Source organism: Schistocerca americana, chromosome 3, assembly GCF_021461395.2.
Source record: "Schistocerca americana isolate TAMUIC-IGC-003095 chromosome 3, iqSchAmer2.1, whole genome shotgun sequence".
In the NCBI taxonomy this organism is placed as follows: domain Eukaryota; kingdom Metazoa; phylum Arthropoda; class Insecta; order Orthoptera; family Acrididae; genus Schistocerca; species Schistocerca americana.
Window position 1 is genome coordinate 688544000 of NC_060121.1, and position 27375 is coordinate 688571374.

Genomic DNA, 27375 nt, shown 5'->3' on the forward strand with positions numbered 1-27375 from the left:
GGAGTGCACATTGGTTTTCTTCCCCTTTCTTGCTGCCATTTCCCTAAGGGGCCCCATTACGCGCCTGACGTTGGAGCTCCCAACTACCAGTAAGCCCACCCTCTGCGACTGCCCGGATCTTGCAGACTGAGGGGCAACCTCTGGAACAGGACAAGCAGCCATGTCAGGCCGAAGATCAGTATCAGCCTGAGACAGAGCCTGAAACCGGTTCGTCAGACAAACTGGAGAGGCTTTCCGTTCAGCCCTCCGGAATGTCTTTCGCCCCCTGCCACACCTTGAAACGACCTCCCACTCTACCACAGGTGAGGGATCAGCCTCAATGCGGGCAGTATCCCGGGCAACCACAGTCGTAGTCCGATCAGGGGATGCGTGGGACGAGCTGGCCGTCCCCGACAAACCCCCATCCCGACCCCCACAGTGATGCCCATTGGCAACAGCCTCAAGTGATACAAGGGAGAATGAGGTGTTTAACCCTCACCGGTGGAGGAAGAATTGGTTCCCTGATATCCTGAATGTGATTTTCGTACCATGGTTTTGACCTGTTCTTTCAAGTCGCTGTCAACAAGGACCAGGGTATTTATTTTAACATTCTCAGTGGCCAAGTGTTGCCATTTGTTCTAAATCCTCATGATGAGTGAATAGTGGACACTCCTGTCTTCCAAGCCAACATACTTGAATGAAAAACGGTCCTATGGTAGCACGGAAAAAGACGAATATATCCTGGGCAGAGTTAGGGATGTAAAAGAAGGGAACCAGCTTTTCGACTTACCTGACAGCTTCAAAGAAATTTGAACAAAAAAATTTGACATATTCGCACACTTTTAAGTATTAGTAGCCATGTTGTACAATATAATACGTCGTGTCAACTAAAATAACATGATACATGATGTTATGTCGTATAACAAAATAAATGCCATCATGTCATGCAACATGGAATTTGTCATGACGTGCTATTTGACACAACGTGTCATTAAAGTTTAGGACGCATGTATCCCCACTCTCGGATACGTCCTCTTGAAGGTGCATCCCATTCAAACCGTGGCCCACGGACCGTATGCGGCCACGAATTTCAGCCGCATTTTATTATAATTGCGCTTGTAGTAACTAACAGCAGGATCCAAAACACATCATCTAGCGCCGGTCGCGGTGGTCGTGTGGTTCTAGGCGCTGCAGTCCGGAACCGCGGGACTGCTACGGTCGCAAGTTCGAATCCTGCCTCGGGCATGGATGTGTGTGATGTCCTTAGGTTAGTTAGGTTTAAGTAGTTCTAAGTTCTAGGGGACTGATGACCTAAGATGTTAAGTCCCATAGTGCTCAGAGCCATTTTTTGAACATCATCTAGCGTTGCGAGCTTCTTAGGAGTGTATTGCTCTTATTCAGTAACAAACAAAATTACAGGGGCAACAATATTTTTAAGATGTGCTTAGTTTTAACCGACTCCGGTGAATTCACTTACGTTCGGGGTAGAGAGGTATGCAGTGCGGCCACTGGGGAGTTAACAGAAGGGAGAGGGGAAGTATTTTAGTTTCTGTCCTCCAAAGACCACAACTCACAAGCATGAGCAACTGGCTCCGAGCACCTGCTATTTTGGAAATAACGGATTCGTGAATGCGCATTATGGAGACGATCAGCCTCAAGTGTGGTCCATGTTTGTAGTTAAGTGACGTGAAAGCTGTTGTAATACAACGCAATGAGTAGAAGGACAACAACATTCAAAACATTTCGTTAACATTTGAGATTGTGTCTCATATTGAAATTACGATTTTTAATTGATATATATTACTAATTTATGTAAATTATCGATTAATAGTACGATATGTTGGGGAGGGTGTGGTAAAGTGACCAGGATGGGAACAGTGGCAATTGTGTATCTTTTGGCCCTGAACAGCACTGCTGCCTGTCAAGAAGCGGTCACACTAATTAGGATATACATTGGCATTGTTGTCAGTAAGATTGACGGAGCAGACTTTTTCCGCTATTTTTTAGTATTTTTTTTTGTTTTTGTGTCTTCTGATGTAAGTGACCCACTTACACCACAATAACAATGTTTAAACAATGGTTTTTAGCCTAAAAATGTAGTTCCTTGTTATTCGTTTCATGTAGACAGTTTATTCTCTGTGGTTCACTAATGCCAACACGGTTTCCGATATGGAAAAGTGGCCAAGATTTTCACCAAAATAAGAGTTAGTGTAAAACGCATAAGACTGACATAAACCCTTTTATATACGAAGCTATCGTCTGCCATTCTATCCCAGTGTGGCCACTTAGAATTAAAAAAGTTACATTATTTGAAACCGTCACTGTTCTGTTATATTTGGCCTAATACGAATGTCCGATTGAAAACGGTCTGCTGAAAGAGCTTGATATTGATTCAGATAGCAAGGCGTCAAGGCTTCGAGAAAATTTGTTCGGAAATGAGAGCAGTAAACATGCGTTCCTGCTGCGATGGCGCTGATCACATTACCCGCTTAGGTACGGAAAACAGGTCACTATGCAAGTCTTCAGAAAAAATGCATGTAGTTCCAATGTGCTATTTCCATTTTTAATTTAAATATTTGGTGTGATACCTTATAATTTGTAGATTCAAAATGTATAAGTGGTAAGCTTCTATCAGTAACGACGGTTTGGTGAAAATTGAATTTAACCTCGAATGGCCACTCCCTCCCCCCCCCCCCCCTTCTTCCTTCCCATATGACCCGAAGTGTCGCCCTACGAGGGCTGTTCAAAAAATTCCAGGACATTCGTAATTTTGCGCCAATGCTGTGTTGGAGCGGAATGCGGTAGGCATCCCTGTACACGTCTGTGTGTAATGTGTAACTGCTAGAAGTTTCATTGCTTTACGTCTGTTAGTTGTTGTTCTGTGCTATACTGAGTAGAACGTTGTGTGTCACAGTTCACGAATTTCGAGTGGCAGAGTTAGAGGAGCAATGCGTCTGCACTAAATTATGCGTGAAACTCAGGAAAACCTTTACAGAGGCACATAAAATGACGCAGAAAGCCTACGGTGAAGAGTGCTTAAGCTGTACTCGGCGTTACAAATGGTTCACACGGTTTAAAAATAGCACAAGCCAACGAAAACTTTTTTTGAAAAACTTTTTTTCTTTGATAGCTGATCTTGATAGTTTTTTGTGAGCTGAATCCAAATCTAGCCTTAGTTTTTTTGTATCACCCATAGTTTTCGAGCAATATGCTTTTTGTCATATAGTATAAAAATCTTATGCTATACGGTAAATGGAGAAATTAATGAAACGCTTTGTTACAACGTAAGCATGGTATGTATTTACAGCAAACTACTTGAAACAATGATATGTGTTAGTATAGGTTTCACTTGTCAGCTGGAATTGGTATGTATTTCCTTTCTCTTTTTTCTTTGAAGCTATGACCTTTTCTTGCTAGCAAATGTTTTTCAGCAGTGCTACCAACGTCATCCACATTCATTACACCTCATTTTCAAATTATTTTAACTATATAAAAGCATTGCGTAGCTTTTTCTATGATGAGTCGCTTGCTGAATTTCTCGGTGAAGTGACCAGCAATTATTCCCCATCATGTTAGTGTTCCAGTGGCCTTGGTAGCGTTTTTCCATCACTTTAATGTTATGGTGAAAACGCTCTCCTTGCTCCTCACTAACATCTCCCATATTGTCCGGGAAGTAATCAAGGTAACTGTTCAAAAAGTGAAGGTCTGAGCAGTACACTAAATCACCTTCGTGTTGAAAAAAGTGGAAAATTGCTGCTTTCTATAAGTGTATATTCTGGTTCCAACTGCAAATAAGTACTTTTCTTTTAATCTACAGCAAAGCAATTCTTCTTTTTCTCTCGTTAAGCCCAGATCCCTAATCAAATTGTTAAGCTCGGTCTGAGTAAACAGTTTGGGCTCTAGACTTTCTGTATTACAATGGAATTCATCATCATCTGTTTCATCTAAATCACATTGTACATCAGAAAATACATCTGTTGGAATAGAATTTAAATCATCTGGTGGTTCAGGAACCGGCAAATCTACACCATGCTCTACTGGCCAAATGGCGGACGGCAGCTTAGGGTAGCTCATTACCTTCTTGTTTTTCGCCCTGAATTCAAACTACGCATTGTTGCAGTGCTGGCGGTTCCACCTATCTTCAAGTTGGCGGTTCCACCTATCTTCAAGTTGGACCTCTGTCGGCCACTTGTATTGTTGCTGCGTTTGTAGGGCTCGCACATTGACAACAATTGAAATTTATTTTAGTCCGTGTTCTGTTTGGTATACAGAGTCAGCCACGCAACCTGTGATGTAAGTGTTTTTATGGTAATTGTGAATACCGTCTTTATTTTGGATTAAAATCTTTCACTAGCAGCTATGTTATACTTTCATTTATACTCTTAGGGCCTGTTTCAAAAAAGGGTTATCAGAGGAGAAGATTGAAAGGCTTCTAGATGAAGATTCGGACGACAGGAAGTGTTCTGAATTTAACTGGTCTGACGGGGAAGAAGCACAAATAGTAGTTAGTGATCACAACGGTGACTCAGAAATAGAAATAGTTCCTTTAGAGGGAGGAGCATACTGAAGAGGAAATGCAACATCATGAAGATGAAGAAGATAGTGACGATAATTTTGTTGGTAATGATGGCAAAACTAAGTGATCTAAGGAAAGTGTAAGAGCCAAAACGGCGAAAACGCCCTCAAAAACTATAATAAAAATTCTACCTGGTCTGAAGAGGTCTGCAAGGGTATTACACAAGAAGTGACAGCATTCAATAAGATTGTTAGTGCAGATATGATTGAGTCACTTGTGGAATACATCAATTTGCAAATCAGAAACGTAGTATCACAGAACATTTATTCTAGAGAGAGAAATATGAAGGAAACTTCTCGGGAAGAGATATATGCTCTCATTGGAATCCTTATATTGATTGGCTTGAAGAGTGGAAATAAAACAAATGTTGAAGAACTTTGGAGTAAAGATGGCACTGGTACGAAGGTAATTAGAGCTTGTGTGTCATACAGACGGTTCTTATTCCTTTTCAGAAGCGTGAGATCTGACGACAAATTGACAAGAACACAAAGACGCCAGAGAGACAAATTAGCAGCAATCAGGTCATATTTAAATAAATTTGTCACCAACTGTAAGGAAAGCTACAGTTTGGGAGAGTTTGTAACCATAGATGAGATGCTAACACCTTTTAGAGGGAGAAGTTCATTTGTTCAGTATGTACCGAACAAATCAGCAAAGTACGGCTTGAAGTTCTTTGCTATTTGCGATGCCAAAACATTCGATACAGCATCTGTTGAACTGTACTGTGGAACACAACGAGATGGCTCTTACAAGGTGTCGAATAAACCGTACGATATTATGCATCGTCTGGCAGAACCTCTGCTGGGATAAAATTGGAATATTACTTTTGATATTTGGTATACCAGTTATCCAATGGCAGTCTCACTTTTGCAGAGAAACGTCACATGCATTGGAACTCTGAAGAAAAATAAAACGGCAATCCCTCCGGAATTCCTACCCCTGAAATCCAGGAACATTGGGTCTTCACTGTTCGGTTACCGGAAAGATATCACACAAGTATCATACGTGTCCAAAAGAAACAATTGTATTGTTCTGCTTAGCACCATGCATAGTGAAGGCACAGTTGATAAGAATACCATTAAACCACACATTATCATGGGCTACAACATGACAAAAGGAGGGGTTGACACAGTCGACCAAATTTGCAGTAAATATTGTGTTGCACGAGTAGCAAAGAGGCAGACGATGGCTGTATGGTTCGCTTTACTAAACATCGCTGGTGTCAATGCCCAAATACTGTTTCACTGCAATGCAGAAAACCCAAAAAGCCAAGGAGGCTATTTTTGAAACAGTTGTGCCAACAACTTATGAAAGATAATTTAGTTACAAGATCCCACATTTCGATGCTTCCAAATGATCTCAAAATATTTTTGGCGTCTTATAAGTTGCAAGAAACAGAAGAACCTCCAAACAAAAAGAAGAGTCGCTGCGTTATGTGTGGCAGAAAAAACAATGTTGTCACCACAATTCGTTGTAGTTAGTGCAAGAGGTTTGTAAGCAAGAAGCATCTGCAGTTGTGTGTGGATGAGGTAGAGGAACACGATGAGTAAACTCTGTTTTTACGTAGAAACAATACAGTCATGTTCAATAAAGAGAGTATAATCCAATAAATGGTGTAGAGTAACATGTACTGAGAAATAAAAGCAGGTCAAATGTGATTTAACTTTATCCTATGTGTTAGGAATGTATTGTTAAATGAAAAACTAGGATTCTGCGATACTGTGTGCCGGACCGAGATTTGAACCCGGGACCTTTGCCTTTCGCGGGCAAGTGCTCTACCATCTGAGCTACCCAAGCACGACTCAGGCCCCCTTCTCACAGCTTCACTTCTGCCAGTACCTCGTCTCCTACCTTCGAGATGGTAGAGCACTTTCCCGCGAAAGGCAAAGGTCCCGAGTTCGAGTCTCGGTCCGGCACACAGTTTTAATCGGCCTGGAAGTTTCATACTAGCCCACACTCCAATGCAGATTGTAAATCTCATTTAGGATTCTTTAATTAGATTTTAAAACTGTATCTTTAGAAATAATAACGGTCAAATATGAAAATTTGTATTTCTGTTCATTAAAAAACCAAAATAAACTTATTATTTTTCAGTGGCAAGCATATTATAGTAGAACTTTCCACATCTGTAGTGAAAACAATGGCTGGTTGACAGAGTCAACCACGCGACAACTGGTGTTACAAAAATTTATGCGACCACTCGAGGATTAAGAGAATCATAATTGGTGATGAGACGTGAGTCTACTGTTATGTTGTTGCGACCAAGGTTCAGTCTTCACAATGGGTCGGGAAAGGTTCTTCAAGACCAAAACAAGTTCGTCATGTCAGGTCAAATGTCAAAGCCATGCTGACTGTTTTCTTTGACGTTAAGGATTAGTTCATCATAAATTCATGCCACAGGAGCAAACTGTTTATCGATGGCACTATCGGGACGTGTTGCGATGCCTGCGAGAAAATCTAAGAAGGAAACGACCTGAAATGTGGTTTGACAATTCATTGCTTTTGCGTCACAATCGCACCCGCACGTTCATCCCTCCTGGTGCGTGACTATTGTACGAAAAACGAAATCACTGTGCTGCTTCATCCTCCGTACTCTCCAGACATGGCCGCTGCGGACTTTATTTCCATGGTTGAAAACCTCGTTAAAATGACAAAGATTTGTGACAATAGACAAGATAAAAGAAAATTCGCAGACGGCGCTTCGTGCAGAGGCGTTGGGAGCTAAATATCAACTGTGAAGGAGAGTATTTCGAAGGAGAAAGGGAAAGGGTAGAAAAATATTTTGGACGAAGTTCCGGAATTTTGTGAACAGACCTCGTACATTGTCATTATTGGCTCTTAAGCAAAAGAGTTCGACGGCACATAAATTTTGTGTGTATTTGTTCTGCCACACCTCCCCACACATGTAACAAGGGGTAGCTCTTAGAGAAGTCACTGCGCTGGGGAAGTAGGATTAACTCGCAGAAAAGCGCGAATATCTCAAAGTGTTTTGATTTGAATGTCTCTGAAGACGTCACATAAGTCAAAAAGTTAGATCCCTTCTTTTACATTCCTAGGTCTGGCCAGGACATACTCGCCTTTTTTGTACTACACAAGAGCATTTTTCAATCTGGTTTCCAACTTATACTCTACCATAATACTGACGTTACACCGCCATAGCTTGGCAAACGAAGTACATTTTTGTTAACTCGGGCGACGACTGAGGCAGCATAGGTTTTTTCATTGTCTTTCGAACCATGTTCCTTACATAATGGAGATGGATAAAACTTCCATAAAACAACAAGGCGACAATAGATGAGATATATTTGCCCACCTTCTTACAAAATTTAAACGAGTTGCACACGTTTGAAAAACAGAAACGGTAGTGTAAAAAACTCAAAGAATCGTTTTTTTGGACGTAAAGTCCAAATGAATCTAGATTTTTGAAAGCAAGTATTCAATTTTATCGTAATAATACATTTTTTTATTTTCTTGATTCACTTTAAAATGGTTCAGTGGAGTCAATTCACGTAAGAACGAGTTTTACTTGCTACATTTAGCTCGACTTTAAACCGCCGTATCTCAACAACGGTTAAAGATTATTGGTTAAAAAAAATTCGTTGTGATTTTGCTCGCATATCTATCTTCGTGCGAAGTTCGTATCGATTCGCACATGTTTAAAGCATAGAAGCTACACCGTTCAAAAACTTCCTAGGCAAACCGTTTTTGTACGTAAAATCCTAACAAAGCAAGATTTTTTTAAAACGGTCGAAAATGTTCTTAGACAAGGGTCAGATGGTGAACCAAACTTGCATCATCAGACTCGCTTCACTCGAGAGTTGTTATCTCACTGGTGACGGTTTTTGCGCGTAAAATGCGAAAGGTGCAGATATAAATGGTGCTTTTATCTGATAATTAATTTCAGCTTAATTAAAATCTTTTGCAAAAGGAATTAATCAATTGGTACGATTTGTCTGGGCGTCAGCTCCGATTCGTTGTTCAATATACTGTAACATAACTACAGTAAGACAGATATTGGAATGGCTATGCAAATGGCCGCTGGTCCGGGCTAAGCCAAAAGCTTTGTTCCCCATGTTTCCTAGCTCAAACAGGAACCGAGCATCCAGACCCCTCCAAACCGCGATTGTGCAAGTGGCCTTTTCTGCCATATTTGCTACAGAGTTTCCACGCTTTAACGATGAAGTAACGTAATGAGATTTATAGTTTCTTGAGCATTTTTGATGATGTGCACTTCAATTAAAAAAACCGTTGTGGCCGGGCGGTTCTAAGCGCTTCAGTCTAGAACCGCGCGACTGCTACGGTCGCAGGTTCGAATCCTGCCTCGGGCATGGATGGTTGTGATGTCCTTAGGTTAGTTAGGTTGCAGTAATTCTAAGTGCTAGGGGACTGATGACCTCAGATGTTAAGTCCCATAGTGCTCAGAGCCATTTGAACCATTTTTTAGCCGTCGGACACTGCATTATTCATGGTGAGAAGTAATGCCTGATACTTGGTGTTCTCGGCACACTCCTGACATTTTGGATCTTGGAATTTTGAATTCCCTAACGATTTCCGAAATGGAATGTCCCATGGGTCTAGCACCAACTACCATTCCGCGTTCAACGTCTGTTAACTCCCGTCGTGCAGCCATAACAACGTCGGAAACCTTATCACATGAATCACCTGAGTAAAATAGACAGCTCCAGAAATGAACTGCCCTTTTATACCTTGTGTATCCAGTACTACCGCCATCGGTATATCTGCGTATAGCTATCCCATGCCTTTTGTCACCTCATAGTATTGCTAACATATGAGGTCCATCGGTTAATTGGCATCTGTCCCGTTACTGTTAACTTCAACGATAAAGTAAGTAAAAGATCACACATATTTCGTTATAGATTGAAATTATTTAAAACACACCTGAAACATTGTGGGAACGTAAATGTTCTTCACGTCTCTTGCAGGCGACACTTGTATAGCCTATTTATTCGCATTTTTGTGATAACGCTATTAAACACAAATTCTGCTCATTTTGTATAATGAAGATGTAAAAAATGATGTGACAAGCTCGTGTACAAATGTTGCAGGTGTTGCTCATGCGGAGGATTTGCTGTATTTGTTTTCGAACAACTCTTACTACATAATACCCGGCGAGAGGCCGGCGAAGGATATGGAAATAGTAAAGGCCATGACCAAACTCTGGACGAATTTTGCAAAAACTGGGTGAGTAATCGTTGTGGTGTAATGTAATGCGTACAGACTGGATTATATGCATTATAAAAACCTTAAAAGATACATGCAAATATGCATGAAAGATGTTTAGAAATGCAAAGTGTTGAAATATACAAGATCAAATAAAAAAATACATTGTAGCCGCTGCATGCATTGTATCTCAAAGTCGAACTTGTGCGTATCAGTTACGATGAGAGCGCCGGCCACGCGAAAAGTCGGTACATTTAGAACGCTGATATCTACTGGTTGAAGCTAGGAAGTGAGCCTTTCTGGGCTTATTTTCTAAAACTCTGCAAATGGGGGGTGCATGCCGTGTTTCAAGGATTGTTTCTTCATTGCTGTTTTTTTTTATTCCACAAAAACAGTAACAAAAGTGGCTACAATGAAATGACATAAATAAGGTGACAGATAACTGCAGTCATAAATTACAGCATTCAAAGAATGAGGAATCATGTTCAGTCTTTAGCAGTAGCACACATTTAGCACCTTCATTGTTACCTTCGACTGGTGTTGTCGGTAGCCAGCGGATGCGATGCGAGTGAGACGCAGCGAAACAGTCGATATGTACGGGACCAACTTCGAGGTATAACGCACGTAGAGGGGCACGCTCAAAAAACTCCGTAATATTTTATTTAAAAAGCAGCATACAACCATCAATTTTTGGAACAGCATTAACTCTTAATTAATACTGCTGGACCAAACCATCATTTGCAATTTATTTTTCATTTTTCTACTATTGTAAACATAAACGACCAAATACTGTTCCAAATGTTCGGTAGTATGATTGTGTCTTCGATAACTCAAAACTTTTTATAAGTAGAAAAGGACCGTTCTACATCAACTGAGGTAACTGGACAATCATTGAATTTGGGTGCTATGTTGGCACTTACTGTATCTGGTAAAAGTTCACCCGCACCATTAAAAAAACTATCAATTTGGCACAAGGGCTGAAAGACAGGGTTATTGTTTAAAACGTTTTCAAACTTTTCCTTAAGTTTTCTTGGGAATACCTCCGGCAATGAGGAGTTCACTACAATAATTTTATTCATTAACTGAACAGATTCATTCAGTGCCAAACCTTGAGTTTCAAGCTTTTTAATGCTTGTAGGTATATCGGAAAAATCATTAAAAGCCTCCTTGCACAGCCAAACTGCCAAAGCCTCTGCACTAGAGAAGTCGTTTATTACCCCTCTAATGGCCTCGAAATGTTACATTGTAAAGCAACACAGCTACGACACACGTACCCCAACGAGTTACCACTGGTTCTGGAGGTAGAGGCACATTTGGTAGATTTTCTTTGTAGGTCTTGATGCGAACAACAGCCTTTAGAAACACTTCATTTTTGGATGAAATAAGTTTACTTAACATTCACAAACGTGGAACGTACTTCTTCAGCAAGGCGATGTGCTCCATGCGCAAAGCATGTCATATGAACCAAATTGGGATAAAATACTCGGAGGACTTTTCCTGCTTTGATTATATACGGAGCAGCAAACAACCTTTCATCTGCAAAAGAATCTGGAAATATTTTTCAAATGCCCTCGTTCGCTAAATAGGAAGAAGAAGGCTCTTCTTTTAAAGCACCAACAATTAAATTTGCAATGTAACGGCCACGAGTGTCTGTAGTTTCGTCAACTGAAATCCAGATAATGCTGTCCTTGAGTTCATTGCGTATTTCTTACAGAACATTTACGTAAATTGTCGGTGTGTAATTTTTACGCAATGTTGATTCATCTGGTATATTTTGATTGAAGCAATATTTGCGCAGGAAGCCTTTGATGATAGGGTTTGTAGGTCTGTGAGGAGAAATATGGCTTGCAATGAATGCTTCACATAGTCCATGTTAAACCGACTTTTATGGTTACCTTTGGCAAATCCCTGCTACTGCAGATTGCTGTTGTCAGGAGTTGTTGTCGTGCTCCTTTCTTCTGCATTCCTGCGATATGAAGATTTGTCTTGACATGATGGTCTATCTGAAACTTTATTTTGCACGAAACGTTTTTCTCGTAAACTTGACAATATAAAACAATTCCGTCACATGTAAATGTTCCATGATGGTCAGCTATTCACGAAACGACGTTTCTTCTTTTCGGGCTGCGTGGCGCACAACACGTTACACACTACACGTCGTAAACACGTTCAACTATGTTTAAGTAAATGGTAAGCTAAACTGAAACAATGGACGTGCGACTAAAAGCTTGCGTAGTTTAATTTAATTGTTGCCGACGCGTACGGCATGACAGCGGAGGGCATTAACCGGATCGCGGGCGCAGGAGCATTACTCTGTCTGCCTATTCCTGTTCCTCTTCTGCAATGATTTCGCTACGCAGTGGCCTCTCGGTTAGTGATTGCACGCAGTTCTAGGTCGCGGTCAATCTGTGAGACATCAAAAGTAGATCGAGTTAGAGACCGCCGGTAGTAGTAAGCGTAGAATAAAAATATGTATTCGTCACTAGTTTTTAGTTAAAATATGCAATAACCGGTGAAAAGGAGCCAAATATGTAAATGTATAGGCAACATGCAAATGCATATAATCCGGTCTCTCGTAATGTGCAATAGAAGATATGTTTCCTCAAATGAAACCAGACTGACCATGACCAAAAACAGACTGTCGACGCAAGTGAACAATCTACTTGCGTGAATGAAGTGTGGCCGGGCAGGTATCCGGCAAAATTATAGAGATCTGCTCTACAATATGTCAGGCATGTTAATGTAAGACTGCAATACAATACGGGATGACTCACCAGTTAAGATACTCACACCATGTCTGACTTACGTGACACATTATCTAACAAAATTTTTATGCCATTCACTCGGTTTTCACAATTGCGCCTTTGATTGTATGTACAACATCCAATCTGTACCCAAGCTCTATCTACACATGGCCACGTATCTGCATCAACTGCGGAGATGGTTGCAACGATTCGCTACTTTACATCATCAAAAAATGTGGTCGACAAGCGTTTGGTGGACTCTGTCCTTGATATACGCCATTAGGAAGAAGTCCATAGGTCTAAAGTCAGGCTACCTAGGGGGCCATGGAACTGGACCACCCCTGCCAGTACACTTCATCTAGAATATCTTGCACAGTCTGCGCGCAATATGGCGGTGCACCATTTTGTTGGAAAAAGTGTACGTCTTGACGGTGGTAAAGCAAACAACTACAGTTTATCCAGGTACTTGTCAGAGATAATTTTTGTGGGAAAAATGTCCCACTATGCGATCAACGATTAAATAACACCACATGTTCGCTTTCGGGCTGTCACCTCTTCCGTCACGGTATGCGGGTTGGTTGTGTCACAGATCCAAACATTGTTTTTTGTTTACTTCACCACACACGTAGAATGTTGGTTCGTCAGAAAGTGCTGTACTATTTAGAAAATTCCCATCCTCCTCTAAAGGGTGAAGAACGTCCACAGCGAACTGCGTACGTTGTGGGCTAGTTTCAATGCTTGCGACAGATGCAGTTGGTATGGATATTTCCTCAGGATGACTCGACTGCAGGAGTGTCTTGGTAGTAAAGAATAAATACACTACTGGCCATTAAAATTGATACACCAAGAAGAAATGCAGATGATAAACGGATATTCATTGGAATGTGTGTGAGTGAAATCTTATGGGACTTGACTGCTAAGGTCATCTGTCCCTAAGCTTACACACTACTTAACCTAAATTATCCTAAGGACAAACACACACACCCAAGTCCTAGGGAGGACTCGAACCTCCGCCGGAAGTATTCATTGGACAAATATATTATACTAGAACTGACATGATTTTACATTTTCACTCAATTTGGGCCGGCCTGAGTGGCCGTGCGGTTCTAGGCGCTACAGTCCGGAACCGCGAGACCGCTACTGTCGCAGGTTCGAATCCTGCCTCGGGCATGGATGTGTGTGATGTCCTTACGTTAGTTAGGTTTAAGTAGTTCTAAGTTCTAGGGGACTGATGACCTCAGAAGTTGGGTCCCATAGTGCTCAGAGCCATTTGAACCATTTTTTGAACTCAGTTTGGATGCATAGATCCTGGGAAATCAGTACCCAGAACAATCACCTCTGGCCGTAATAACGGTCTTGATACGCCTGGGCATTGAGTCAAACAGAGCTTGGATGGCGTGTACAGGCACAGCTGCCCATGCAGTTTCAACACGATACCACAGTTCATCAAGAGTAGTGATTGTGACGAACCAGTTGCTCGGCCACCATTGACGAGACGTTTTCAGTTGGTAAGAGATCTGGAGAATGTGCTGGCCAGGGCAGCAGTTGAACATTTTCTCTATGCAGAAAGGCCCGTACAGGACCTGCAACACGCGGTCGTGCATTATCCTGCTGAAATGTAGGGTTTCGCAGGGATCGAATGAAGGGTAGAGCCACGGGTCGTAACACATCTGAAATTTAACGTCCACTGTTCAAAGTGCCGTCAATGCGAACAAGAGGTGACCGAGACGTGTAACCAATGGCACTCCATACCATCACGCCGGGTGATACGCCAGTATGGCGATGACGAATACACGCTTCCAATGTGCGCTCACCCCGATGTCGCCAAACACGGATGCGACCATCATGATGCTGTAAACAGAACATGGATTCATCCGAAAAAATGACGTTTTGCCATTCGTGCACCCAGGTTCGTCGTTGAGTACACCATCGCAGGCGCTCCTGTCTGTGATACAGCGTCAAGGGTAACCGCAGCCATGGTCTCCGAGCTGATAGTCCATGCTGCTGCGAACGTCGTCGAACTGTTCGTGCATGTGGTTGTTGTCTTGCAAACGTCCCCATCTGTTAACTCAGGGATCGAGACGTGGCTGCACGGTCCGTTACAGCCATGCGGATAAGATGCCTGTCATCTCGACTGCTAGTGGTACGAGGTGGTTGGGATCCAGCACGGCGTTCTGTATTACCGTCCTGAACCCACCGATTCCATACTCTGCTAACAGTCATTGGATCTCGACCAACGCGAGCAGCAATGTCGCGATACGATAAACCGCAATCGCAATAGGCTACAATCCTACCTTTATCAAAGTCGGAAACGTGATGGTACGCATTTCTCCTCCTTACACGAGGCATCACAACAACGTTTTACCAGACAACGCCGGTCAACTGCTGTTTGTGTATGAGAAATCGGTTGGAAACTTTCCTCATGTCAGCACGTTGTAGGTGTCGCCACCCGCGCCAACATTGTGTGTATCCTCTGAAAAGCTAATCATTTGCATATCACAGCATCTTCTTCCTGTCGGTTAAATTTCGCGTCTGTACCACGTCATCTTCGTGTGTAGCAATTTTAATGGCCAGTAGTTTATATTAAAACCTCATGCATGATGCGTCAATTTTTTGATGTATCTCAGGGTTTGTGATGTCACATCTTTTGATGGGTTGTACAATGATGAATTTATGTAGGTACATTCTGCGGCATATGTGGCTACTGTCAGCAAAATATGTTGCGAGTAAGTTAGTAGCAAATACGTCATAATTTTAAATGTCGAGCCAGATGCTGCAGTTTTTCACTTATCTCATTTCGTAGGACGTCATGTCTCCTGTTCTATGTGTCACACAAGGATCTCATTCAGCGGCACATGTTGATACTGCCTGCAAAATGCTTTGCCAATAGAATTAGAAGGAACGAAGTAACACTCGTAAACTTAAAAGTAGTGATTGTAAATTTAAATGTCGTGCATAATGCGACAGTTTCCCAAGCATCTCCGTGTTTATGACGTCATATCTCCTGAACTATGTGTGGTATCATGATATAATTTCGTAGTTCAGGGCAAAGAAATAAAAACTTTGAAGTTTGCCAGTGACATTGTAATTCTGTCAAAGACAGCAAAGAACTTGCAGAGCAGTTAAACGGAATGGACATTGTCTTGAAAGAAGGGTGTAAGATGAACATCAACAAAAGTAAAAGAGCGAGAATGGAATGTAGCCGAATAAAATCACGTGATGCTAAGGGAATTAGATTAGGAAACGAGACACTTAAAGCAGTAGATGAGTTTTACTATTTGGGCAGCAAAATAACTTGTTATGTCCCAAGTAAAATGTTAACTGACAATGGCAAGAAAAGAATTTCTGAAGCAGAGAAATTTGTTTACATCGAATATAGATTTAAGTGTTAGAAAGTCGTTTCTGAAACTATTTGTATGGAGTATAGCCATGCATGGATGTGAAACATGGACGATAAACGGTTTAGACGAAAAGAGAATAGAAGCTCTTGAGGTTTAGTGCTACATGAGAATATTGAAAATTGGATGGGTAGATCAGGTTACTAATGAGCATTTACTGAATAGAATTGTAGAGACAAGAAACTTGTGACACATCTTGACCAAAAGAAGGGATCGGTTGATAGGTCACATTCTGAGACATCAGGGGGTCACCAATTTAGTATCAGAGGGACCGGTGGGGGAGGGGGGTGGGTAAATCGTAGAGGGAGACCACGAGATGAATACACTAAGCAGATTCTGAAGGATCTAGGTTGCAATATTTATTCGGAGATGAAGAGGCTTGCACAGGATAAAGCATCATGGAGAGCTGCATCAAACTAGTCTCCTGACTAAAGACTACAACAACAATAATAGGTACGTTTATCGGCATTTGTGGATATTGTCTGCAAAATTTATTGCGTACAGAGTTATCACAAAGTAATAACGTCATGCTTGATTAGGCAGTATTTCACACATCTCATTGTTTACGACTTCATATCACGTCAACTTTGATAGGTAGGTGATTCTTAGCCCCACAGCGATTGTTGCCTGACAACAGGGAACATTTGAACCAAGTTAGGTTGAAATCGGTATAGTGGTTCAGGTGATGTGGAACATACACTTGTACATAAATCCATTTTTATAATACGTATGGATTCTTCGTTCTATACTGTACACACGTAAGTAAATTTTCATTACTGGCCTCCCTTCATGATGACATATGAGCAACAGTGTAGCAAGATGGACGTTCTGCTTCCTAGTGATCGCCAGTTCAATATGGAGCTTGAGAATGGTTTTAAAACGGGAGCTCTCAGCAATTTCTGTCCAGCATGCGATATTTGTGTGGCCAGTACATATGTGCAAAAAGCATGACACAGGGGTTCCTTATTTAAAGTGTCTGGAGAGCACAGTGAAGTGCTGATGCTAGGTTAGCACTACAAAACTTAACGATTCCATTTTTCTGCTCAATGTTTTTGCTAGCCATCTAGTCATTTTCACGAGCTTCAGCGAGCGACTGTATTACAAGTGTCTCTGTGTGAATCGCAAACGTCCAATGTTAGTTTGCGAAATCTTATCCAGAGAAAAGAAAATGTCATCTATGCTGGTCACAATAATACGTATAGCCATTTATGTTAGGAAAACATCAGCAAATACAAAGTTTTCAGTATTTATTTATATTACTCGTTTAATTGTAAATTTAAATATTGGTTGTTTGTCAGTCATAGCATAGTCATGGATACAAATGTTTAATGAATATTCCTCTGAAAGAACTAAAAAGCTGTCAAAGCACTTTTGAAATACGCTGTCAATTAATTTCAATACAAATGAAATACAATGAGTATTTTTTGGTTGTGATAATCTTAGTGCATTATCGATATCATAGCACATGTTGCACTAAATAACTCATCATCAATTTGAATGCGTTCTTATAATCCTGTATATTAAGATAATTCCCTTTTTTTCACCGATCCAATCAGCACGCTTTACTCTGTAGTCAACATTTCATTTGCAGTGAAAAACAAAGTAAAGCAATGAGACCGTCAGCTATGTTTTGTAGAAATTAAAGCAATACCTTTATTTAGTACGGAGACGGTTTTTGTCGAAGGAAGACTACTGGATCCTAGAAATAAACTCATATTTTGGTCTTCAAATTTTCTGACTGTCAATGATGACAATTACATCGTTTTGCTAGATGCCTCAAATATACATTATTTAAGCTACAGTAGAATGGGAAGCATTTCAAGACTACACCAACTGTTTGATCTGTGGCTTTATGTCTAAAAAATGTTAAATGGCTAGCAGTACGTCCTTTACGTCCACTAATGTGAATAAAAGAACCTCAATTAAGGAATATCGCCAGCACGAAAAAGCGACTTCCTTCGATCATGAAAAACATTTGAATATAATTTCTCGTTGCACTAGGCATGCAGCACTCTCATATCTATAAAACCTAGTGTATCAGACAGATTTGAATATCGGCACTCAATAGCACGAATAAAATTTCCGAAATCAGTGCTGCCATATTCAGACATATAACTACTGTATGGTTTCATTGTGCGTCTTACGTCTTACAACTACCCTGCAAGAATTCTGTTAACTGTCAGAATTAATGTCTAATGTCAGTTCCGATTTGGCCTCACTTCTAGTTATAACCCGAACGCACCTGTTGTTTTTAATGATATATCAGACTAAAAGCTGAAGCACACGGCACTGATCTTTCATAATAATACTTTTTGTGAAACATAAAAACTGTGTACTTAAGTTTTTAATATGTCTGTGTTCCTCCAAGTACCGACGAAATATTCTATAAAAATGATATTGGGTTACTGATTTTGCTTTACCTTGAAATCTCTCTGCAACAGCAGAAAGATAGTATTTCTTCCTGGAATGAGTTGTAGCATACGATAACTGGGATTCATTTCGTTTTCGGTTGGAAGCCTGTCATTAGAAATCCAAGCTATAACTAAGAAAAGAAGCTTCAAGTAGCATAAGTGGTTCAAAATGGTTCAGATGGCTTTGAGCACTATGGGACTTAACTTCTGAGGTCATCAGTCCCTAGAACTTAGAACTACTTAAACCTAACTAATCTAAGGACATGACACACATCCACGCCCGAGGCAGGATTCGACCCTACGACCGTAACGGTCACGCGGTTCCAGACTGTAGCGCCTAGAACCGCTCGGCCTCACCGGCCGGCAGCATTAGTGGTCACAAACGAATGTAAATGTAGACTTTCCTGGTATATACCGCTGCTGAAAAGCTCCTGCGGCTACAGCCGTGTGGCAGTGATGAAATGTTGTTACATAAAGACAACCCGTGCAAGGATAATGATGTAGCACCCAGAAAGATATACCAGATGAATGTAGAATTGTTTAAAGCACTGAGCCAAGCTGACGCAGACTCTAGCGCAGTGTTGCAAGCAGAATGGCAATCAGACAGGAGAGCCGATCCTGCGGTATTGTGACACACAACTGAGGCCATTGCCACACACTGCTCGAGCGAAACATCTGAACTACCAGTCCAGCAATATGACCTCAATGTGAAGGGAACGTAATGTAATTCTGACAGCACTGCAAGGTGCCATAATAACGTGTAAATCTTAGACAAGAATACCTTTAAGCCCCTTGACATTGCAGAAAGTACCAAGCCGAAGAGGTGAAAGCCACAACCGAGGTGTGGTGAAGACTGCTGATGAACCCAGGAAACCAGGCCACATTCAGTCTTTATCCCCAAGGCACAAAGTCACTTCTTTTGACAGACTGCTATAAATACTCTGGTTCCCAAGCTATTCCATATTCAATTTGTAGAGAACCAGATTAGAGGCAGGACCTGTAATGTGCTGACTACCATTCTCCAGATTACTATTACCTTTGACACTGCAGTCAGTCAGATTTGCTGGACTTAGCTGTTGTGAGGTGCTGACCTCTCTTCCACTGATGTGAAGACCTGGAGCCTTCTACCACCGGCTCACTGATGGTGCTTGGCACGCTGTCACACTGTGCAGGGGAGGCCCTCTAACTGATGCTGCCCCTGACTTGCATCTGTGAGCAGACACTGACATCCACGGCCTTCCTCTGGTGGAGAGCCTATGACATAGCTCTGCACCACCATCGGCGTCCTGTGCAGAGCTTCTGGATGTTTATTGGCGTACTCCCTTCGATGACGATAAGTGTGAGATGGTAAAAGGCCTCTTCGACCTTCTGGGCGTCATCGCTGGACAAGCAGCGTCCTCCATCAGCCGGACTGGCTGCCCTGCTAGGCGCCACTCTTGCTGCGTTAGGTGCCGTGACTTCACCGACGCCCTCCAGCGGCTGGTCAGCTGGACGCGTCAGCCGATTCCACTCCTACGTGCTGCGTCCGCCGTCCTCCTGCTGGTACCATGGAGAAGGCGATTCAATTGTAAAACCAAAGCTAATGCATAATTCGCTAGTGCTGTCTCATTAATGCCTAGACGGACCCTCATCACCGTGCTCCATGCTTTGTGGTCCTGCATCTGTAAGGATCACAGTACACCGACCTTATAACTGAGGTGACATTCATACGTACGTCTCGAAATTTCATTGCTACCATCCAGCTACAAAACCGAGAGTTCTTCATCAGCATTATCAACATTTGTGGAAACTTTCGCTAGTAATTTTAAGAAACGCAACAGTTTAGAAGTCAACATTTTTGATAAAATCTGAATGAAGCTGTGAATTTAAGTAGTTACAAACATATCGTGAGAGATTTCTCCCTGAGGTACTAAGTAAGCATAAACTAATACTCATATTTATTAGTCATTTCGTTTTGAAGGGTTAGTGCAGCCTCTGAAACATTTTGTGCCATAGATGTTTCGAAAAATTTATGTTGTGGGGTCTAATGTATAGGTTTTCAGTTGTATCGTTAAACTGCACCCAGAATTTTTTTTCTTTTGGTCACACACGCAGCAAGCAATGGACGTAGGCTCATTTTACTGTGATTAGCGATTTCTTGGCTACCTGACCTCAAAGTAAGTTGAATAATTCTTATTTGAACCAGTAAAATGATCCGTAAATATTGAGAAGCAGTCTAAGCAGCCAATCTTCATATGAATCTTCAGCTTGGCGGGGGATATTACATTTTCTGGAACCATATTAGTTATGTATTTTAGTTGATGCTGTTCGGCTGAATTATTGCTAGTTTTATTTCCATGACTCACTGAGAAGTGTAGATTTTCAATATAGAGTACAGTTAATTTATCAATTATTTTTCGCATACTTAGGATAAATACAATGTGCGCGAAATGCCACGGCCCTGTTTCTTAATCACAGCTGTTGGAGCCTCACTTTTAGGAATTTATACAAGGAAGTCTTTACTCTTTCCTATGTAAGTAATCAGTGAGATGTAAATATTCGATACAATCTGCAATACTTTTTATTTTCTTCTATTCTGTTCCATTAACTTTGTAAATCTAGTCTGCGTACAGATATTCTCTGCACAAAACTAATGCGCAAAAAGCAGACTACAAGTCATTCGAAAATAGAAAGCCTTTTCCTTGCTGCATTAGTATTATCCAATTTCCAGATGCGCTTAGCTCTTTATATTACAGTCCTCTTCAGTAGATTTTTCTCGAACAATATACAACATTCTTCTTATATATATATATATATATATATATATATATATATATATATATATATAATGGATTTGAAACAGTTTACGCCTTAATTTTTACATAAATAAAATGATTCTTACTGTTGTTTCTTATCCGTCCTGCCAGTTTCTGTGTTTTCCCTCACGTCATTAAGGCACTCATTTCCACTTCGCTTAAGAAATTTCAAAATACAGGGGTTGGAACTTAAATAGTGGCAACTATTTATTCATATACGATACAAAAGAGTTACATGTTTACACCTGTTACTGTCCTTCAAAGTAGTGACCAGTATTGTGTAGAACCCGTTGCCAGCGATGTGAAAGGCGTAGTATACCGTTAGCAGAGCCTGTTCTGTTGATGATGCGAATGGAGCGGTCTAAAGTTATTGTGATTCTCGTGTGCGACAGTGATGGTGTTATCCTAACGTATTACGTTCCACCACGGCAGACCGTCAATGCACAGCATTACTGTTCGTTTTTGGAGCATCACCTAGGACCAGCGTTGCGAAAGGATCAGCGACACTTTTTACGCGATCCACCCATCATTTTGCACGACAATGCGCAGGCGTATACAGCGCAAGCTGTGGCTGTTCAGTTCGGTCGATGGGACTGGGAAGTACTGTACCATCCACCATACTCCCTGGACGTAAGTCCTTGTAACTTTGATTTGATTCAAAAGATGAAGGAACCACTTCGTGGCATTCGCTTCAGAAGTTTTTCCAGAGTTTCGACAGGCAGTAGACCACTCCATTCGCACCATCAACAGAGCAGGCTCTGCTAACGGTATACTACGCCTTCCACATCGCTGGCAACGGGTTCTACGCAACGCTGGTGACTACTTTGAAGGCCAGTAACAGGTGCAAACATATAGCTCTTTTGTATCGGTTGTGAATAAATAGTTGCCACTATTTAAGTTCCAACCCTCGTATATTCACACAAATTTTCGATTTTGACACTTAGTTTTGCGTCTGCTGTATGATGTGGATCACTTCACTGGTTATCTAACTGTTACGTGAGACTGAACACGACAAGTATGGTGAGTTTTCCTGGAGGAATTATTATTTATTCACTTGGCATCCGTGATCTTGTTTGTGTATAGAAGCCAAGCTTTCTTCTACTCCTTTCTATTCTTTATTTCTCCCTGTCAGTGTTTGTGTGTGTGTGTGTGTGTGTGTGTGTGTGTGTGTGTGTGTGTGTGTGTGTGTGTGTGTGTATGTGTTTATAAGGATTTGAGTGTTTATTGTTTATGTTTAATACATGGGTGTTAATTGTTTCAAATCCATAATTAACAAATGCAAGAACAAAACAAGATATTACTCTAGAAAAATCCATTGAAGATGAGTTTAATACATCAAAGGCGAAATACGTCTGACAGTTCCATACGACTAGTGTGTTTCACATGATTTAATTATGAAATATTTGACGCCAGCAGGGCTTCAGCCGAAACATATTGGGAAGTCTTTGAAAGATAGTTTTCATTGCCATCTGCCAGACATTTTTACGTTTCAGATTCAACCTGTACTGCTGAAGAAGCAATGAATTGTTACGGTACACGCCTTTGCCGAAAAATTTAACGGTTATTACTGTTACAGACAATTTCAGCAATCTGTGCAGAAACATTGCTTTTAAGTGATATTAATTGAGTTTGTTCGACCTTATTAACTGCAGCATTTGTTCAAAAATGCAAAGCATGTACATATGATATCTGATTATGATTAAACTGGAAATCAAGCACCCCTTTAGCAACACAAATTAGAACACAAGTCTTCTCGATTCTTCTGATTATCGACGCTAACACGCCAACAGGTGGCGACGATAAAAATGACATTTATTAGTGTGTATGTAAAGAGACTCATAGCATTTGTTCAGGTATTATTTCCTCTGTTGTAATCATTTTCGCTCTGCCCTATAGGACTATTCTCTCTTTTCAGTTTCAAGTTTTGATTCATATTTTCAAAAGTTCAAAAATTTGGATACTTACAAATTTATTTCGACGTGGTTATCTAAAATATAGTTCAGTCTTTCAATTTGCCGAATGAGCAAAATAATTGTTTGGGTTTTCTTACGCATTTTGCAGAAACCCAACACCGAACGACGAGCTGACACATTGGCCGAGAGTGACTTCAGACACTGAACCGGAGTACCTGGAAATAGGCGAGAAGCTGGAAGCGAAGAAGGGGCTACTCGAAGAGCGAATGGAATTCTGGAGATCGCTTCCACTCAGTAGGGTGCCTCAGAGAAACGTAGAAAAACAAGAACTCTGACCTGATTGTTAATTATGTAAATAGACAAGTACTTTTTCACATCAAAGTTCAATAAACGCCCTTTACTTTAAAATGACGTTTGTCATTTAGAAAATTTGTTTTCATTTTACATTTGCCAACAAATAAAATGAGCTGAACATTTGATACAAGTTATACTGTCTTTGAGATATAATAAGAATTACAGCTCGGCTAATTACGCTATCCAAGGTGTAATATCTTAGAGATATAGTAAGGAATGCAGATGGACTAATTACGCAATCCTTTGTAGTTGATCGTGGCCAAATTGCTGACAGTTCACGTTGCAGCGTAAACTTGTTGCACAAATATTTGTCATTTAACATATTAGAGATAATTTTAACTGCAGGTGCCTGTTCTCGGCGATGAATGAGGTGAAGTAGCAAATTCCTAGTGGTTTAAAACATTGACGGAATAGACGTTGATATTTACACTGATGTGATAAAAGTCGTGGGGTACCTCGTAATATTGTGTCAGACCTTTTGATCAGCGTAGCACAACAACTCAACGTGACATGTACTCAACAAGACATTGGAAGTCCCCTGCAGAAATACTGAGGAATGCTGCTTCTACAGCCGTCCGTAATGGCGAAGGTGTTGCCGGTGCAGGATTTCGTACACGAACTGACCTCTAGATTATAGCCCAAAAATGTTCTATGGAATTCATGTCGGGCGATATGGGTGGTCAAATGATTCACTCAAATTGTCCAGAATATTATACTAACTAGTCGCTATCAGTTGTGGCCTGGTGACAGGGCGCGTTGTCACCCATAAGAATTCCACCTTTGTTTGAGAACGTGAAACCCAGGAACGGCTGCAAATGGTCTCCAAGTAGCCGAACATAACAAATTTCAGCCAATGATCGGGTCAATCTGACCAGAGGACGCTGCACATTCTACGTAAACACAGCCCTTACCATGGAGCCCCCATCAGGTTACACAGTGCATTGTTGACAACCTGGGTCCATGGCTTCGTGTGGTCTGCGCTGCACTCGAAACCTGCCACAGGGCTATTGATGGCAAATTTCGCCCCACATTGATTTCTGCTGTTATTTCACACAGTGTTGCTTGTCTGTTAGAACTGGCAACACCATGCCGCTGCTGTCGGTCGTTAAATGAAATCCGACGTCCACTACGTTGTGCGTGGTGAGAGTTAACGCCTGAAATTTGGTGTTCTCGGCACACTCTTGACAGTGTATCTAGGAATATTGAATTTCCTAACGATTTCCGAAGTTGAATGTCTAATGCGTTTAGCTGTAGGTACCAATCAGCGTTCAGAGTTTGTTAATTCCATAATCACACTGGAAACCTTTTCACAGGAATCACCTATGTGCAAATGACAGCTCCGCCAAGGAGTGCCCTTTTATACCTTTTGCACGTGATACTACCGCCATCTGTGCATTTGCATACAGCTATCCCATAATTTGTCACACCATTGTATACATAATCAAAATAAACAAATAAGGGTTCAGTATCCCCGCCAGCAGTCATCTATATGTAAGGATATGAGTCTGTGTGCGTCTCATGGCAGAGCAGTACGGAACGCTGTCCTGATCGGCTTATGCGAGGCACTGTATGGACAGTACCAGTGACACAGGTGTTTACCTGACGGCGGTGATGGTCTCCGCCTCACCATGTGCTCTGTTTCCATGTGCTAGTCTTCACTCGTTCGGACTGGTCGCGTTTTGCGTTTATTTCTTTGCTCGTCTCTAAGTGGTGTTCAAACTATCTGCTCACCTGCAGACTGATTTGTAAATAGAATTTCGTTTCCTCTTCCAGGGTTCGGCTCCTCGGCTTCTTGACAAGCCACTGCCCGCTAGTATAATCAAATATCTGCCGACAGTGTATGACGGGTCAAAAAGTATAGATAAAGTTTTCATTGTCGGCATAGAAGTTAAGTACTCTTACCTTATTGTATTAGAATATTCCAAAGAGATGAATTGGAGAAGTGAAATGTACGTTGGTAAAACTTTTTCTTATATGTGTTTATTTTAAAAAGTTATTGTATTAGCAGCAGGATCACCGAATATAAGCGACATTACAGGTTGGGTCAGGTGGAGAAATCGGGCGTGGCATAGCACACACTGTGTGAGATTGGCCACATAGTGAAATCCGCCAACACGGAAGTTCTCACTGTAGAGAAGAGCTGTCACACCCAAATAATCAGAGAAGCTATAGGAATAAACAAACATGACAATACTTTCAACAAGAAAGAAGAAAGCGTCAAGGTGAAAAGATCCTGGGTTCCCACGCTGCATCGAAAGATCTCTGCAGATAGCAAGCGGAGAACCGCACCGTAAATAACCACGTAAAAGCCCTTGGACGATGGCGCATCAAGTACATAAAATACACGAGATCGACTCCAGTCCACAGGCACAGACCCGACTAAGGTCAGACGTCACGTTGGAGGAGGAGACGAAGAGGAACCCGACATCACGAGCTCACCAAATGTACGGTAAAAACGATCTGGACTCAGATCACATGCCTGTAGTACTTCACACGGAAGAAAAACTGCAGGACACGGAACCATGCAGGATACTGAACTACAAGTGCGCGAATTGGACACTGTTCATGGAAATGCTTGATAGTCTTTTCCAGACACTCGCGAAATTAACAACACACAACAAATTCATGAGACAGTGGAAGTTCTCACTACTGCTGTCCAAGACGCAATGACTGACACCTCAACAATACTCGACTGCCCTGCCCCAGAAAATCCTGGGCCTTATCTCAGAAAAATCGCCTCAGTAATGGTAGCGTACCAGGCATCCGTTCTATAAACTGCACTTTAACAGACTCCAGGTATTAATACGCGAGTAAATGCAAATATTTAGGAACGAACAATGGGAGAAAAATTGCAGGACTTGATTCCACACTTCCTGACATGTGGTAGCTAGCCAGACACTTCACTAGAGACAAACACTACTTCCTACTCTACAAGGCCCAGACGGCCCTGCATACTCCCCAAAGTAGAAGTCAGAGCTCATGGCCTCAACACTTACACCGTCTTTCATGCCGAATCTGGTTCCGTCAGACCTAGTATTCACAATGGAAAATATTCACACTTGAAACGGACCAGGAGGTTACCCAACTTGTATCCCAGCCCATGCGCAACGAGGTCAGACGTACTAGCACAAATAAAATCATATGGGCTGTCAAGCATTTCAGTGGCGATGGCAAACCGTGTCTTCCAGGAGTTCACGGATAGAGCCGTACAATACCTCACTCATATAACGAATGCAACACCAATACCTGCGTGACTTTTGGAAGGCAGACATGGTCCTGATGTTCAGGAAGCCATGGAATGACCATTACCTCCCACAAAATTACCGATCCATGAGTCCGCTGTGCTCGTTCAGCAAGATTGTCAAGTAGGTAATACTAAAACTCATCACTAGGCACTGCACTGCCAGCAACACCCTAAGGCCGGAGCAATTTGGCTTTAGGAGTCAACAACTCAACTCCTCCGCTTAGTTGAACATATAACACATGGCTATACACCCACAGGGGCTGTGTTCCTGGACGTCGAAAGAGCTTTCGACCGTCTCTGGTAACGGCTTCATATGCAAACTAAGCGAAGCTGGTTTCGCCTATAGGCTTGAACGTCTTATACCCTCATATCTCAGCAACAGATGTTTCCTTACTGACGTGCAGGGCAAACAGTCGACATAACACGGTATTCAAGCTAGAGCAGTCCAGGGAACCATACTGGGGCCCATCTTGTTCAGTCTGTACGTTAATGATATCGCAGCAACACAAAATACGACATTAGCCATCTGCATGAATAATTGAGCCATCCATTAATTCATGAATACAGACAGCACTCAGAAGTGCCTAGCCTTGGTTCGAATGATGGTGCGTTAAGCAAACGTCGACAAGTGCGAAGCAGTTCTGTTCATATGCAGACCGAAACTACAGCGCAAACATCAACGTCGTAGACAGGTAACACTACATGCACGCCCAACCCGTTTCAGAGAGGATGTTAGATACATAGTTGTTTAGCTGGAACGGAAACTTACACAGGAGATCC

At 41.6% G+C, this 27375-nt stretch overlaps 1 protein-coding gene across 1 annotated transcript in view; it reads left to right on the forward strand.

The window, feature by feature from the left end:
• LOC124605566 (juvenile hormone esterase-like) overlaps positions 1 to 23481 on the forward strand; it is a 128883-nt gene extending 105402 nt beyond the window's left edge. Inside the window, exons 9-10 of the mRNA XM_047137339.1 lie at positions 9622 to 9757; positions 23146 to 23481. Of these exons, the coding sequence (XP_046993295.1) occupies positions 9622 to 9757; positions 23146 to 23332 (323 nt within the window). The 3' untranslated portion in view covers positions 23333 to 23481. The remainder of the gene's footprint in view (positions 1 to 9621; positions 9758 to 23145) is intronic.
• The last annotated feature ends 3894 nt before the right edge of the window (positions 23482 to 27375 follow it).